This window comes from Etheostoma spectabile, chromosome 19, assembly GCF_008692095.1.
Source record: "Etheostoma spectabile isolate EspeVRDwgs_2016 chromosome 19, UIUC_Espe_1.0, whole genome shotgun sequence".
Taxonomy (NCBI): Eukaryota; Metazoa; Chordata; class Actinopteri; order Perciformes; family Percidae; genus Etheostoma; species Etheostoma spectabile.
This window is the reverse complement of record NC_045751.1, coordinates 1543153-1561229: the sequence shown is the minus strand read 5'-3', so window position 1 is coordinate 1561229 and position 18077 is coordinate 1543153. Positions and strand designations below refer to the sequence as shown.

Genomic DNA, 18077 nt, shown 5'->3' with positions numbered 1-18077 from the left:
GCTCTGCATGGCGGGAGCGGCGCGGCAGGCTGGCGCTGTCACTGCTGTCCTGCTGCAGCTGGCTCTGATGCCGCTCTCTGTAGGCCATGTAGGCTGCCCGCCGGCTATTGCGCGCCGCTACGTCATAATGGTGGTGCCGCCTGTGGGGGGCGCTCTGCACGCTGCCCTCCACGCTGGTGGGGACGTCGTAGGCGTACTCTCGCAGCACAGTGAGCCGACTTGCCCTGTGCGCCCGGGCTCTGTTTTTGTGATGCCTGCTCGTGTGTCCGTTGGTGGAAGCCGTCGGATTGTTGATGTTGTTCATCGGGCGAAACTGCACCTCAACTGGCGCTACGTGCATTTTAATTTCATTGTCTATTGAATGTTCCGTCAGGCTGTTGTCCAAAACAGCTGTGCCGTTTGCGGTCAACGGTGCCGAGGCGGACTTACACTGGGCTGCCTCTGCATGCAGATTGGTCAGCTTGCTGCCGTGGGCGGAGTTGCGCATGCTTGGGGCGCTCTTATTTGTGTAAGAAGAGTCGGCACTGCTCTGGCCACACCTTGTTGACTCCCCATCTGCCTTGCTTGCAGATCCTGCTGTGGACGTCATGGCCACGCCCGGCTGAGGCAGAAGGGCATCCTCCTGTGCAGAGTAAGCTCGTCTCCCAGAGCAACAGGCCTGGGACCAATAGCGCCTCATATCCTGCCTGTTGACACAGTGATGCGCCACCATGAACGCCCCCAGTGCCAGTGCGGCTACCCCGAAAAGGCAGGTGAAAGCTAAGTCAAAGGGGTGGGCCTGTGACACAGCCATAGCCCCAAACACCCAGAGGGCCGCATACAGCCCTAACACCCCGGCTGCACCCATCAGCTGAGCAGCAAAGGTGTGCTCATTCTCCAGGGCCGACAGGGGCACAGTGAGGGGAGCAGACACTGTGGAGGACGACACCTCGTGGGCCTCTGGCTGGAGAGTTAGGGGATGGCACTGGCTGCTGGCACCATCTGGCCCGGCCTCTGCGTTGGCTGGAGCCAGAAGCTGCTGCTCTTCGGTCGGCTCCTTCAGCTCGTAACGGCGCTCAGGGTGGCGGCGCAACTGGAGCAGGATGCTGAGGAAGTACATGCAGTCCACGAAGATGATGAATCCCACTGGGCCGTAAAATGCCCCGATACTGGGCTCCCATGCCATCCAGCAACTAGAAGAGACAAGCAAATGTTTTCATTTTCAATTACAGTCAGTCAGCCACCCCCCTCCCCCCCTCATCCTCTTTTAGCAATAACTTAAATTATATAGTGCCTCCTAAAAGCCAGCAGTGCTCATTAAAACAATACTACATGGTCTTAATCATACTAGCAAATATAAATCCCCACTGCTTACTGGCCTATAGGTAAGGTAGTCACTAAGGCCATACACGGATACAGTTAATCTGTAAGAATTCACTGTGCCCCCCACCCCCCCAAAAAAATCCTCTTTTAGCAATAACTTAAATTATATAGTGCCTCCTAAAAGCCAGCAGTGCTCATTAAAACAATACTACATGCTCTTAAGCCAGCACACTCATTTTATATACATACACATTATATATACAGTATATTTATTTCACAAACTTCAAATGATTTTTTTTTTACTTTTGCGTCTCATTTTTACAGTAAGTGGCCCATTACATTTAATAACACAGGCTGGATTCATCTTCCTTGCAAGAAATTAATTAAACTGCAAAGACACAGCTGCTACTGTAGAAGGGGGGGTGGAGGAGCTCGCTGTAAACTGGCAGCCGTTGCTTGGATGCACATACCATTAATAGGCCTCCATAATCGGAACTTCAGGGAATAAACTTTTCCTACCCACATAAAAATATCCATTATTTACTTAAGCAATGCAGCCGGGCCGGTCGATAACTAAAGCCGACTCCTCCTGAGTACAGAAGGTAAAAGATCTCCTGGGCCTGGATGCTTCTGTTTTAAACGCTCTTGTCCAGATAAAATGAAACAGCCATTACCATGAGCACATACTGAGGGATAGGAACTTTCATACAGGGACTACTTACTATGGTGCATTGGTCCGGCTGCCGTAGTTTTTGATGTTAGCTGCTGCAGTGATCCCGCAGACAATGATGGGTATCCCTCCGCCGATTAAGTAGAACCTTTTATAGAAAGCACAGAGGTGGTTCTGCTTTAGTCTTTCTGTTTGTAGAATGACAAGCAGGCATGACCTGGACACAGAGGCCCAATGGTATTTTTTTTTCCCAAAGTTTATGAGGCTTTTCCCTTTATAGAAGAGACAGTGGATAGACGTGAAAGGGGGAGAGAGATGAAGACACACACACACACACCCACACACACACACACACACACACACACACCACACACACCACCACACACAACACACACACACAACACACACACACACACACACCACACAACCACAAACACAACACACACACCACACAACCCCACACACACACACACACAGCAAAGTGCAGCAGGTTGGGTTTGAACCCTCACAGCTGCAGAACTCAGCAAACATGGGGCGAACGCTCTTACTAGGTGCCCCCCAAATGGATTTTTATGGCTTTTACACTGACACCATGTGGCAGTTTTCACCAACAAACATGACCACTTGTAACAAGAGACAATCCCATACTCACCTTTTCTCTCTCTAAAAAAAAATAAACCATATCAAGTAAAAATATCAAATAGTGTAGCTTATCCTGCACTAGATGTATTATTTGTATAAAAATACATCTTAAGCGTGGGTCACATACATAAATACTGCCTGCTCTGACTTGCCTGCTAATAAAAATAGGCGATGGTGCGTTTATGATGATTTCCATCCATGGATGGATGGATAGATGGATGGATGGTGCGTATATGAAAAAAAGGGATCACACACAAAATGAGTATCTCAAAAACATCCTCCCAAAAACTTAAAAAACCTTCCTCACAGTGAGAAACTTAAGTGTAGTTCATATTAGCAGACTGCTAGGATTTTGTCTTTTATCTTATCTCACATGCTAATCCAGATCCAGGTCTTTCGCAAAAGAAAGATGGCACAACACAAATTAAACTCTGGTTTGTTGCTCTCTTCCCTTACAGAAGGTGAGACGTAGATACCGCAGCAAGCTAGGACTGGGACAAAGCTCGCTCTCATCTCTTTGGTAGCGTTTTATCAGGATATTTCCAGCACATTTGTTTGTGATGCAAGAGTGGTGGCGTTGTACCTCAGCATAGGGCGCGGCGGTGGCGGAGGTTCGTCCAGCTCTTCATAGCGTTTGGCCTTACGTGTCACCTGTTTGTAAATGTTGCGTGCCGTCACTCCCACCCACAGAGCAGTAGCCAGAGTGGAATAGTGCAGCAAGATGCCCACCTAGAAGAGATTATAAACATGACATTTACTACAGCAAAAGAAATGCAATCATCTCTTACGCCAGAATGATAGAATGCCTCTGTTGTTAACTTTCACCAATATGAATAAAAATGATGGAATGCAGTGCATAAGAGTATTTTAAATGGCATGATCATCCTTGAGCCACTTTGTATTAAGTATGTCGGCATGATTTGAAAAATCACTTAGCGAGATGCATCTTTGTGCCAGAGGGGATTACATAAATAAACAAAATGTTCCCTGCTAAAATCTTTCATCCAGGTATTTTTTTGCAATAAAGATGAATACGTAACACTATGATGGGGGCAGCAGAATCTCCTCCAGCGTTCTACTGTAACTTTTATGCATCTTTTACTGTGTTTCCAAAAGTTTTTTTTATTAGCGGAGTGAATTAAGCCAAAGGCAACTTTTTATAAAGTATTTTCCTTTAAATAAAAAAAAAAACATCCAAAGCACTTGTTCATTTTTGACTGCTGAGGGCTACGTTTGCAGGCGAGCACGGCGGTGTGCGAGTGCTGGAGGTGTGCGGGTGGTGTATACTCACTGCTTGGCACACGCTTGCATATCGCGTTTGATTGATGCCGCCCACAAAGACCCCGCAGGTGAGGGAGATGTGGAAACAGAGGTTGACCAACATGTGCCAAAACTTGCGGCTCACACGCACAGACCTGAGATCACAGAGACAACATATCACAGGATTAAAATGGGAAAAAAATTCTGAGGCAAGAGTTTATTACTCATCAGGACAGGGACAGTTGTTTATGTTGAAACTGATCCAGATAGTGGCAGTTTTATCTTTGCCCCACCGGGGCTTGGCAATACTGACAATATGTTTTTGGGATGACTATTGGTTAATAAAAGACACTTTTACATTAAGGTAATTATGATGGCCAAAGAGTGTAAAATGCATTTGTCCCAGGCAAACATGAATACAGTTGAATCAATTAAAACAGCGATCTTCAACAGGGGGTCCAGGACCCCTAGGTTGTTTTTTTCCCCAAAAATTTAAAAAAGTCTTAACATAAAACCAACATATTATTAGCAACTATAAATCCCCACTGGTTACTGGCCTATAGGTAAGGTAGTCACTGAAGCCATACACGGATACAGTTCATCCTAAGGCTTCACTGTGCCACATGTATATTTAACATTAAAAAGCGATTTATAAAATCATGCCAACAATTTTTAGGCAAAAAAGGTATGTATAAATACTTAAGGCCACCCTACATGCTATTGTGGGCCCAGTTTATTATGCAACTTCATTTTATACAATATATATGTAGTAGGGGGTCCCTGCTCCATTTCTCTTTCAGTTAAGGGGCCCATGGCCTAAAAAACATTGAAGAAGAATTACCTGTGATGGTAGATGTAGCTGATGATAATGGTGAGCAGGCAGATAAGTAGGATGATAGTAGTGGCATAGATGACTGGGTGCAGAGGCTGGATGCTTGGAGATAAATACTCCACACTGCTGAGGTCCTGCATGACAGATGAGGGGATACATCCTCAGTTTTAAGTAATATTGTTACTTCATTTCACTACATGGCATAATCAAAGAATTATGATGCCTATAGACAACTACAAAGTGCCAATGGCAAGAAAAAAACACAACATAAGGAATAACCCAACCTACCATCAACAGGCCGTAGTTGCCAAGAGAGTTGCAGGATATGGTGGTGAAGTTGTCATGATGGCCCATGATGTGGCAGCCGTCGCTCTGCCATCCTCCGTGGCCTCCCACCAGGCTCAGGTTCCAGCAAGCGGACACAGCATCTGAGCCACGGGCAAACCGCCGCAGGGTGATGTTAACGGGCGTCCTCAGGAGACGAACGGACATGCCGTCTGATGGAAAAAAACAGACACGGGGTATCAGAAATGACACCTATTTGTCGGTTTAATTGCTGTATGTGTCACTGTTTTGTGCAAGAATATTTTCAGATCTTTCCTCTCTGTGAAAGCACAAACATATTAACCCTCATGTTGTCCTCGGGTCAACTTGACCCGTTTTCCTATATCAATGTTCTTTTTAACTACCCAATTGTAATTACCCAAAATAACATGATTGATTACACACAACTCTCTTTGGCAAGTCCAAATCCCTACTTTCATTAATTTTGGTTTATTTGGTTTATTGACCATAAATTCCAAAAATAACTGTAAAACTAAAGTTAAGAAGTTAGTGTTATGTAGCGTTAAACGTCAAAAAAAGTGACAAACGTTAAAAAAAAGCACCAAAAGTGTTGAAGAAAAAAAAAAAGACAAAAACGTAAGAAAACGTTAAAAACATTGATAAAAAGCGTAAACAAAAGTGTTGATTTTCAATTTTGACGGGAAGACAACACAAGGGTTAAACGCTTACGACAACACCAAAACTTTACGACTTACCTATCTTGGCCATGATGACAGGGGTGGCAACACTCCTCCTCTTGCCACCATCAGCCAGTTGGGAGGAGTTGCTGGTGGAGGGAAAAAACTTGCCGTTGCGGAGGCCCAGCAGATGGAGCTTGTAGACCGTGTCCTCTGCCGGCCCCGGGACTGCAGCCTGGCTGAAGAGAGACTGAGGTAGCTGCAGGGAAGCCTCCACAATGGTACTCTGTAGGGACAAAAAATTGCATTTGATTATTAATCTAATCATTTTTATTATTTTTGTACAATATATTGTTCTGTTTATGTTAAGCATTTGAGGATTTTGTTTTATGTTAAAACCAAACCCCACAATGATACCTCGCCCAAAACAACCTGCTGACAAATGGGAATTATCTCTGAAGGGAGCTGACCTTGTGAAGGATGCTGGAGAAGGAGCTGGTTGTGTTGCATTTGAAGGTGAGTTGGCGGTCCTGTCCGGGTGTGCGCTCTGGGCTGGGCCGCTGGAACAACATGCAGGCCATGCCATTCCAGTCGTTGGCCCTGACAGCGTGAGCCTCTAGTGCTATGTTGGGGGATGTCTGGGAGGACAACAGGAATAGTAACATTTTACTCAGTTCATTGAAAAAAAAAATTGCATTAGTGCAACATGACAGAGGTCCTGTTTCAATTGTGCAACCATAAGTGCAAAGCAGTAGGTCCCGGGCGCACGGACTGTGTGGGCGTCTCCAAGCGCACCTGCTATTTTGGTTAATGCAGGTGCAGCGGCGCAAAGTGCAAAAAGGCTGGCTGAAGTGGAACAGATTTCTGTGGGTGGAGTGATTTATAGATACACAGTCAGCCAGTCAAATCACTGGTCTCATCACTTTGAAAACAGCTGTGCCAAAGACAGGGAAACATGACAACAGCAGCTCAACAAATGTTTTTTCTAGATGATGCAGAGTGGCGTGAAGTTAACATACAGCACCACAAATCTATAGCTAAAGGCAGATGGTGTAATGTTGTTATTTAATTTGCACAATGAGTGTAGCTTCCGGCTTGGGCCTTTGTGTGTGGAGTCGTCAGGAAAACACTAAACCATCTGAGTGCTCCTTCACAGTGGTCGTTGCACCGCCAAAAAAATAGGGGCCAAAGTGTTGTTGACTAACCAGGGAGAAGACCTGTGCTGTGGCCAGACGGTAGACAGCGATCTTCTGGAGGCAGGCGATGATGCGGGAGCAGGCCATGGCTTCACGCTGAGCCATCCAGAGGACCCTCTCGTCGGCCAGCATCAGGTTACTGGCCATGCTTACCATCACCTCACCCAGCTTGGAGACCAGAAGAATGTTGACATGAGTAAAGACACACATTGTTGCATCTGTTTAGCCAGAATATTGTTTGTATCAAACAGCCCTAAACACGTACTTGAGGGAGAGATCTGACTCATAGCTAATTGACTATTGGAAACAAATCTCAAGCACGGTGTTGCCCAACCCAAACTTTTTACATGCTTTAAAACTATTTTGCTCTTCGCCTACAGCAGTGACAACATGCTAGGAGCTTCTTTACTTGGAAAACTTGACTTTTTGTTGGCCTACAGCTGTGCTGAAAGTCATGACAAGACAGCCTTTCTCATTAAACAACATGCCAACAAACAGCTGCTGAACATTAATCTATTTGTCCTTGAAAGGAAGCCACCGTGCATCCCATGCTACTGTGAACACACGCTTGTACTAAAGTACTCACATCTTTAAACTTCTCAACAAACTTGGCAAACTTCTCAATCATTTCAGCCACGAAGATGATGTCCATCTTGTCTGAGAAGTTCGCAGCATCGATAGTGTACACCAACAGGCGGCGAGCCCTGGCCACCACGTTGCTCTCATTCAGCGGCATCTGGCACAAAAAGACAGACAGAGGGAACACGTTTGTATCGAACTTGAAATGGTCCAAGCAGAGAGACGCACGCAGGAAGGATAAGATGAACTCAGAAGAGTGAATTTATATTTGTCGGAGCCCTTTCATCGGCAACCAGTGTGTGACGCTGGGGGTAGCAAAGGTTTCTATAAATGTGGACTCTCTTTTAAACTGTGTTGCGCACAGCGAGGTCAGTTTTTTTTTACCATGGTTAGGTAGTATGGCGGCAACATGGTAAGATGGAAAGGAGAATGGTTACTTTGTTTGATTTGTTTACTTAAAGTTTACAAATCCGATTTTAAGTTTCAGATTTTGGATAATCTGTTTTGAAGTACGCCATCTACACCGGAACCAGAAGTACATCACCAAGCAAAGAACAAAAGTGTGTCAACAATATTGGAACACTTGGCTGGGTTGGCTCAGTGGGTAGCGCAGGCACACATGTACTTTGAGGTTTATGCCTTAAAGCAGAGGTCTAGGGTTCGAATCGGACCTGTGTTTATTTCCTGCATGTCTCCCCCTCTCTCTCCTTTTACTCACCTAACTGTCCTGTCAACAATTAAGGGCAGAACCCCCCCAAAATAATGTTTTAAAAAAAACAATATTGAAAAACTGAGTAAGAAAGGATGGTGATTAAGGGCTTATAACAACGACAGAGTCTCAGTAACCAGATACAGACCTGGTTGATGACATATAGAAATCTTGTGACATCTTTCTGGAACTGGCAGCGGGAGTAGTCCTCCTCCGCCCACAGCCCCTTGCGATCACAGTAACGCCACGCTCGCTGCTCTTCCCCCGAGCTGCCCGAGTAGGTGCCGGGGCTGGATGCCAGTCGGTTGCAGGGGAGGTAAGCTCGGATCCCTGCCAGGGTGCGCGGCCACCTGGAAGGAGCCAAATAAACACAGTCCTGCTGTCTCCGCTCCTCAGTAACTGATGTATGCAGCGTCCTTGTTCTCTCCTTACTTTTTGTAACGTGTGTGCCATCAATAGCTACAGAGTAATGAGTAATGATTATGGCTCAAGCCTGGAAGTAATTCACATGTTTCACCACAAGGGGGGGCCACAGTGCTTGACTTGACAGCATGCCATACAAGAAACACTAAATATATTGGTTAGTAGTAAAATATTCCCTTTGTGAGAGTGGATCTGTGTATACATTAAGGTATTCATTTTAATTCCAAAAAAGTACAAGGTCAGATGAACAAATTAAACCCATACTATTATTATGAATAAAGCTACCGTTTGCTTATGTAATTTAGTTTTTGAAATGTCCATTAAGGCATTTAAAGCCAAAGAAAACGCTAAACCCAGTAAACATAGGCAAAACACAGCTCTTTAATTACATCACATTTAAAATAAAAACGTGGCTTTTACATCCGATAGAGGTGCACTCGATTCCTAATGAGACTAGTAGAAGTGAGTAGCTCTTTGTCGGCTTATGTGTGGGTGTGCACTTACTTGAACTCTCCTTTGTTGTTGGAGACGCGTTCAGGAGCACAGTACTCAGCAGAACTCTCCAACACCACAATGTGGACAGTCCTGGTGTTGTTGCCTCTGCTTGTCCGGACCCGGCACTCCCAGTTCCCAGTAAAACCGGGCTGGATGTTTGAGATGGTCAACGCACTGATGGGAAACAATGAAGGAGAAAACACAAGCTTAAAGTCTTCTATAGCAGAAAATAAATGCTGATAGTACCATGCAATTTATAGTGTCAATTTGTTTTCCTCATATAATGGCAGCAATTATGGGCAGTGCACTCCCCACCTTCAGTTAGCATGAACATAAATATATATTTCCATACCTAGCAATAAGAGAGCAGTTCTGCACCATGCGCTTTTCAATGAAGATGCCTTGAGCGGCGTCGGCTTTGACTATGCGGCCATTCTGGTACCACAACACCTGCATGTCCTCGGCCACGAAGGAGGCCTGACACTGGAAGGGCAGGCTGTCCCCCTGAAAGACCACCTGACGCTGGGACGGAGTCAGCTGGAAGGAGGGCAACTCGAGTGGAGCATCTGGGGAAACCAGACACAAGGTAGTCAATTGTAACTTAGTTCATATTTGTCACAAATCATTTTCAATTCCATTCACTTTGGACATTTTTTGTTTCACTTTTGGTACTTTCTGGACACAGGGAAACTAAAAAAAGGTGCCCTGAATTCTGGGTAATTTGTCATTCATATCAGGTCATGGCTCCTGCGACATCTGTGCCATGTATTTCATAATCCCTCAATGTGACGAGTGCCAAACTGATAAGACATGAGCAAGTACAAACAAAGGCAGCACTGGCCGGGGCAGGCCTTTTCTTATCTCCCGTGTCATTGCACAAGCCCCTCCTTCCCAAACACCAGTCGCCTCACTGATACCAAAATAGGAACATTAAAAGAGACAGTGCACTCCAATCTGTGTCACAACTCAACATGACTTATTTCAACCTTTCAAAATGTCTGAGACTGGACAAATAACACATGTCACTGAAATGACAAATGATTCCGTTTCTGAGTTAAAACAGCAACTATTTTAGGGTGACACCTTTCTGCGGTGCCAAATCTTTGTGTGTGTTTGTGTGTGTGTGTTTGTGTCCCTACCGCAGGTGAGGAGCTCCGGCCTGATGGCGGTAATGAGCTGGCCCTGGAGAGACTGGGGGAAGGAGCACTTGGTGTTCTTGACCGCGATGTTCCTGTCTCTGATCCAACGCAGCAGCCACAGGAGGTTGCAGTCACACAGCAGGTACGGCGTCTGAAACTCCCTGTGGACGTATAGAAGCACGTATCTTATGACACATCTTGCATATCTTACAGACATCACAATCACAAGCTGATGCTCCCATGCGATTTGAAGTACACACTAACATAACTTGTATCCTACTTACAAGGACTTCAGAGACACCAAGCTGTCAAAGGTCCCCTGGGCCAATGAAGAGAATATATTCCCTGAAAGGTTTCTGGGAAGGAAAAAATAATATTAATAAAAACACTGATCATTTACCCCAGTCTATTACAAACACATGATTATATAAATGTTGTAGCACACAAGTTATATATTACTAAAGGACTAACGACTTACAGTCTGATCAAACTGGTGAGGCCCTTGAAGATGTCTACGTTGAGACAACCGATGCTGTTGTTGGACAAGTCCCTGTAGCACATAGGAAAAAATAAATGTTTTAGGGTTATTTCTTCCACATTTGAAAAATAACTAGCTTTAATAGTCTAAAAGACAATACGGCTGGGAATGTTTTCCAACAACATAAGTTTAGATTAGTCCGAGTGTATCATGAGAAAACGATTGATAAACAGGAAAACGTCGCTGAGATAAAGCATAGCGGGGTTTTTGTAAATACAGTTTTTTAAAAAGAGCCGAGTTTTTCACAGAGACAGGTTGAGGCAACGAGCCCAAAAATTCCACTGACAGGTTTACAACGTTCAAGGTGATTTTAGGTAATGCGTCTGTGTGGGCCCTCCGGGGGAACCTACACATCAAAGGCAGGGGAACACTCTGGGAGATGATTAATCGCCGATGATTAATGTCAAAAACGTCAAAAGTGTGTGATTCTCCTCTGGATGTGACCTGACATGATGTCTCTGGCAAACATCAGATGGAAGCGGATGAGACTGCTGGTGCCTCTCAGAAAGAATCAAACATGAGTCCACCGCCAAACACGGAAAAAGACTGATCCTGCCTCTGGGAATTACACTCAGTGTGCAAACACCTACAAGTAGCTGCAAAGAAGAAATACTCCTTAGCACACCATCTCCTGGTACAGGGGTAACAACCTGTGGGAAGGCAACCTCCAAACACACACCTCACCCCCATGGTCAAAGTGTTGTACTTTTGAACTCTGAATTGAACTGAATTAACAAGATAAGCAATTAGTAGGAAAAATGTGGCCCAATGTTGACAAAAAAAATAGTTAGCGCAGCGTTAACATTGCTGAAAGCTAAACATAAATAACTTTGTTAAGTTGTCTAACATTAATGTAAGCCAACAATCAAACTTTAGTCTCTAACTTCCCTGGGTAAAAAACATCTAGAGTGTGTTCTAGACCTACTCAGTAGTGTCCTGAGGTCACTTCTGTTATGATTTAAAGGTCCCTTGGAATGAAAATGTCACTTTATGAGTTTTTTAAATATTAATATGCGTTCCCCCAGCCTGCCTATGGTCCCCCAGTGGCTAGAAATGATAAGTGTAAACTGAGCCCTGGGTATCCTGCTCTGCCTTTGAGAAAATGAAAGCTCAGACGGGCCGATCTGGAATCTTACTCCTTATGAGGTCATAAGGGGCCAGGTGACCTCCCCTTTCTCTGCTTTGCCCGCCCAGAGAATTTGGCCCACCCATGAGAAAGAGAGACATCATGGCTTTCAAACGAGCAAAAAGGCAGTTGGTCAAATCACACTCCTCAATAAGATACAGAATTAGGGGACCACTAAGGTCTATATAAAAGACTTCAGATACAGTATTAGGGGACCACTAAAGTTTATATAAAAGAGACTTCAGATACAGTATTAGGGGACCACTAAGGTCTATATAAAAGAGTCTTCAGATACAGTATTAGGGGACCACTAAGGTCTATATAAAAGCATCCAAAGAGCGCCATGTCATGGGACCTTTAACACTATAAATAGTATTGAATTGAATCAAAAGCAACCAGTCACAGTGACTCAAAGGTTCAAAGTCAGTGCACCTTCACAACAGCTAGAACACATTTCCTTCCATGAGTGATCCAAATCACTGAGAAAGTGCCAAGTAACGGAACAAGAGCCTGGGAGAAGAGACACAACATTACTTCAACCTGACAAATAAACTGTATCCTGGGGTGCTCGAGGAAAGCGATACTGACACAAATTGATACCTTGAAAAGGACTGTCAGGCATATGCTAACATCTGAACATTTATGTTATTATCAGTGTTGGTCCTTAAGGTACCAGCGGGGAATTTACTGTATGAGGTTATTAGTTCCGCTTGGGAGAGAAGAAAAAGTCGCCTTTTGCAGTCTTGCCAATTTGTGCCTGCATTGTGTATGAGAAGCAGAATAACACAGGAGAAAAGGTATCGGATGGTGGGGGGGGGGGGGGGCTGCTAAGGCATATTTTCATCTGACTTGATCGCCTGGTTTCAAATCCTAGAGTTGCAGATACATCTAAGGACTTAAGACAAGAGGGTGAATACTATTATTATCACTTTTACTGTTAGGAATAGTGAATGAACATACATAATGCATATACAACCACACATTTGTCTAGTCTGGCTGTTCACCTATTAATGAATCAAGTCTGTACTCTCCTGCTTTTACTGGACAACTGGTATTCATTACCAAAAACTAATCTCAAATGTGTCTTTCAACCACAGGCATGTGGCCCGGAGGACTGTTTCAGTGCAGTGTTTCAGTTGCTGTGAATAAACAGAAGCAAAAATAGCCCAAAGTGATTAGCCTTAAGACTGTTCAGCTGTTGGCGAAATGCAGAGTAAAGAGGGCTCAGGCCAGAGGAATCCATAGGGTTTGAGTGTTGAACATTGTGAGCGACTGGGGCGTTTGAATATATTTGCAGGTGTGGAAAATGTGTTTTAACTGTGTGTAAAGTGAAGTAAGGGATACACTTGTCTTTGGCCAAGTGTGTAACCAAAAGTGCACCCTAGAGTTTGGAGCACGAATAAAGAAGCCCAGACAGACTGGGACCTGCTGACTACTTTTAGATCAGACATTAGTCCGGTCTCTAAGAGTGCAAGTGGAGCGTTTTCTGCATGCCAATGTTCTGATCTGTAGACCTGGTTTAAACTTGATGTGCACAGTATTTTTGTTATTTAATAAATTCAGTCTTTTTCAGCATTGTTTTGGTTTAAATTAATAATGATATATTATAAATGTATGCTTAGAGCTGGGCAATACACACACACACATAATATATATATATATATATATATATATATGACAGTAGATATCGTCTTAGATTTGGGATATCGTACTACAACATTCGTGCTGTCTTTTCCTGGTTTTAAAGGCTACATTAAGTGATGTCATTTCCTGAACTTAGACTGTTGTACCTGTTCTATTATTTGCCTTTACCCACTTAGTCATTATATCCACATTACTGATGGTTATCTATCAAAAATCTCATTGTGTAAATATTTTTTAAAAGCACCAATAGTCAACACTACAGTATTGTTGCTGTATCGATATCGAGGTATTTGGTCAAAATTAATGTGATATTTGATTTTCTCCATAACGCCCAGCTCTATGTATACTTTACATGGACCTGGACACTGCTCAGGTCGCTCAGAAGAAAGTCAACTAAAGATAAAGGAAGCTTGGACCGTTCCTAAACTGGTGGACTTTTGTTTTCAAACTCCCACAATGAACATACAATGTCTAACACCAAATTAAGGATTGACAAAAGTTAATGGGAGCTGCACCGTGGAAACATACATCAGTATTAATTTATAGTTCAGGGTTTGATTACTCCCCTCGATGCATACAGTGGTGTGAAAAAGTGTTTGCCCCCTTCCTCATTTCCTGTTCCTTTGGATGTTTGTCACACTTAAGTGTTTCGGAACATCAAACCAATTTAAACAATAGTCAAGGACAACACAAGTAAACACAAAATGCAATTTGTAAATGAAGGTGTTTATTATTAAAGGTGAAAAAAAATCCAACCATCATGGCCCTGTGTGAAAAAGTGATTGCCCCCCTTGTTAAAACATACTATACTGTGGTTGTCCACACCTGAGTTCAATCTCTAGCCACACCCAGGCCTGATTATTGCCACACCTGTTCACAATCAAGAGCTCACTTAAATAGGAGCTGCTTGACACAGTAAGGTCCACCAGAAGATCCTTAAAAGCACACATCATGCGAGACCCAAAGAAATTCAGGAACAATTGAGAAGAAAGTAATTGATCTATCAGTCTGGAAAGGGTTATAAAGCATTTCCAAAGCTTTGGGAATCCAGCGAACCAAGGGCGCGAGCGACAACCTCATCCAGAGGTCACAAAAGACCCCACAACAACGTCCAAAGAACTGCAGGCCTCACTTGCCTCAGTTAAGGTCAGCGTTCATGCCTCCACCATCAGGAAAAGACTGGGAAAAATGGCCTGCATGGCAGAGTTCCAAGGAAAACCACTGCTGAGCAAAAAGAACATCAAAGCTCGTCTCAATTTCTTCAAAACATCTTGATTCCCAAGACTTTTGGGACAACATTCTGTGGACGATGAGACAAAAGTGGAACTCTTTGGAAGGTGTGTGTCCAGTATATCTGGCGTAGAAGGAACACTGCATTTCATAAAAGAAAAATTTACCAACAGTAAATATGGTGGTGGTAGTGTGATGGTCTGGGGCTGTTTTGCTGCTTCAGGACTGGAAGACTTGCCGTGATTAAAGGAACATGAATTCTGCTATCTACCAAGAGATCCTGAAGGAGAATGTCGATCATCTGTTCGTGGTACTCAAGCTGAAACGAACTGGGTTCTGCAGCAGGACAATGATCCTAAAACACCAGCAAGTCCACCACCGAATGGCTGAAGAAAAACAAAATGAAGACTTTGGAGTGGCCTAGCCAAAGTCCTGACCTGAATCCTATAGAGAGTTGTGGTATGACTTTAAAAAGGCCGTTCATGCTCGAAAACCCTCTAATGTAACTGAATTAGGACAATTCTGCAAAGATGAGTGGGCCAAAATTCCTCCAGGACGCTGTAAAAGCCTCATTGCAGTTATCGCAAACGCTTGGTTGCAGTTGTTGCTGCTAAGGGTGGCCCAACCAGTTATTAGGTTAGGGGGCAATCACTTTTCCCACAGGGCCATGATGGTTTGGATTTTTTTTCACTTTAATAATAAACACCTTCATTTACAAATTGCATTTTGTGTTTACTTGTGTTGTCCTTGACTATTGTTGAAATTGGTTTGATGTTCCGAAACACTTAAGTGTGACAAACATGCAAAGGAACAGGAAATGAAGAAGGGGGCAAACACTTTTTTACACCACTGTATATCCCCCACAGTAAGTGTTTAGATGCTTTCCTTGTGAGTGACAGTGGGAAACTGTTGTATTACTGAATATGAGAATATCCTATAGAGATTAAACCGTTTCATTCACTGTAATAATGCATGGAGGTCACGGTGAGCAGAAAATCTGCAGTGGAGATGGCTTCACTTGTCTATATGTGTGCTACTGAATAAAGGGAAAGACACTCCTGACTGGAGGGATCTTTTCAGTTCTTAGAACATAACGACTATAGAACCCTTTTTTTCTCATGTTACGACTGGACCAATTTGGGGATTATTAAATTTCTCTGACCGCAGTTCCTGTTATTTGTTAGGCTCCTACTTCAGGCTTCCTTTTGACCTCATTAGGTCTACATTGATTGGTCCAACTTCTAAGTCCCGCCCCCACAGCATGCCATCTGTAGAAGCCATGACTACTTGAATAACTACTTGACTACGTAAATTACTGCGAAAATGGACGGGATGCTTAACTCTGAAAAGTGGACTGATGCAGAGGATCATATGACGCTGGAGCCTTGGTCTTCTGTATTTCTCTGTTAAGTACTTCAGCCTGGTCTTTAAACGCCACCGTTCCAACTCCGTTATGAGGATCCCGGCAAGGCCCAACAGGAACATTCCCATGACCTCCTCCATGCTGGTTTGTTGTTGTATGTACCGCTAAAGTCAAGTGACGGTGCTATAAAGACCGTTGCCGTGCGTGTGTCACTCCCTTACCCCTCCTACCAGTTCCTATGGCCACTTGGCCAGTGCAAATGCCAATGTCAAAACCGATTTAGGGGGAGAGTTGTTAGAACCGTTTCAAAGTAGACTGTTGTTATAACTACTTGGTCGGAAAGAGGATCTTTCTGACCAATCACAGTTCGTGTGGTCCCCACTTGGTATCTCCATAGAGATGCCATTTTTGAGGAGGGGTACGCCATCTGCAACTTAGCCCACGGCGTAGCTACTAACCGTATGCACAAAGACTGGCTATAGCAGAGCAGAGTCAAAGATAAGAAAAATAAATGTAGAGAAGCACCTGCCAAAGGTAGGTCAAATAAATGGGATATAAAAACTGATAAAAATTCAACTTTTATGTACTTCTTGCTGCTAATAAACTATGCTCCAATTTTCCAAAACTGGGGGAGAAGTAGGGTGGATGTCTAGCGGTGGATGTCAACCCCAACCTTTGATGTAGGACTTCTGTGTTTACAATCCCAGGGTCTGCCACTACTCTCCTCATTGGCTCATCTATTCTAGGCTCCCTCCCTTTCACAGTCCAGTGAGTGACAACTACCCTTTGAAATTAACTGGGGCGGGCGGTGGGGCCAATTAAACTGTGTTACCCTCAGGCCAAACTACTCCGGAACAAACAAATCCAGGCGAGGTTGCAGATCACTCTGTGGGGATAAGGAGTAAGTCTTTAAGAATAACTTGTCTGTGGGGGTCAAGATTTTAATATGCAGAAGACATATAGGCACGCATGAATCCATCAGTGTGGGATAAATATGCAGTGAGGATGAGGGGAGGGGAAATGAGGCCGGGCCTGAGCCAAGGAGCTGACTGCCTTCCTGTCTCGCTCTTATTGCTCCGCAGCAGCAGCCAAGTTTAAGTTTGTGTTGGCAGCGGCTGGATACTGTCGGATGATTCCAATTCATGCTGTGTGTGTCACTCACACTCACACAGTATTTTTTCCCTGCATATCAAAATTATTGTCAAATGACATTCACAGACACCACAAACATTTATATATCCACCTTGATTCCTGTAGTGTGTGAAAGTATATAAGGCCTCATGCAGTCTAAAGTGGTCTCTGGCAGTGGGCCAGTGAAAACAAGGCAGTAGAAATAGGCTGCTGCTTGACCATGCTCCCTTATGGACACTGGATACACTCAGACACACACACCAAATTGCATGGATAGATACAAAACAACAACTGCAAATACAATACAATATATGATTGCATTGTTGCTGAACGCAGTATCTGACTAACTGCTATTATAACAACACATAGAACCCTTTACTACATTGACTGTTGATTAATTTGTAAAAGCTTTTGAACCTCAACATATTTTACAGTTCCACCATTTTAAAATACCAAAAGAAATTGACTTTAACCACATTTCAAAATGAGAAATAATCACAAGAGGACACATTGAACAAGAGACGTCGCTTCACTGACAATATTCATTAGCCGCTATTCTCGTATGGCAAATAATTAAAGCAAGCACTCCAAACTACCTTTAACAACGCTGGAATTTAGATCTTTTGGTTGCAAGAAAAAAAAACTGTGAAATCCCTGAGGGTTTAAATGTGTGAATGTAGCACACACACTTGCAGAGACCACATTAAAGAGACAGTGAGGCAGAAGCTCTACCACTACTCACAGTCTTTTGAGTGCTGGCAATCCGAGGAAAGAGCCTGGTTCAATACGACTGATAACGTTACTCCGCAAGTCCCTGTGGGAAGAAGAAGGGAAGA

At 43.8% G+C, this 18077-nt stretch overlaps 1 protein-coding gene across 1 annotated transcript in view; it reads right to left on the bottom strand.

The window, feature by feature from the left end:
* The window catches only part of adgra3 (adhesion G protein-coupled receptor A3), a 36536-nt gene that overhangs the window by 583 nt on the left and 17876 nt on the right, over positions 1–18077 (bottom strand). The window contains 17 exon segments of the mRNA XM_032544302.1: positions 2–1172; positions 2025–2120; positions 3198–3343; positions 3906–4029; positions 4716–4840; positions 4995–5203; positions 5747–5954; positions 6139–6306; positions 6874–7032; positions 7451–7600; positions 8301–8502; positions 9080–9244; positions 9423–9636; positions 10210–10370; positions 10494–10565; positions 10688–10759; positions 17984–18055. Coding sequence (XP_032400193.1) covers positions 2–1172; positions 2025–2120; positions 3198–3343; positions 3906–4029; positions 4716–4840; positions 4995–5203; positions 5747–5954; positions 6139–6306; positions 6874–7032; positions 7451–7600; positions 8301–8502; positions 9080–9244; positions 9423–9636; positions 10210–10370; positions 10494–10565; positions 10688–10759; positions 17984–18055 — 3514 coding nt within the window.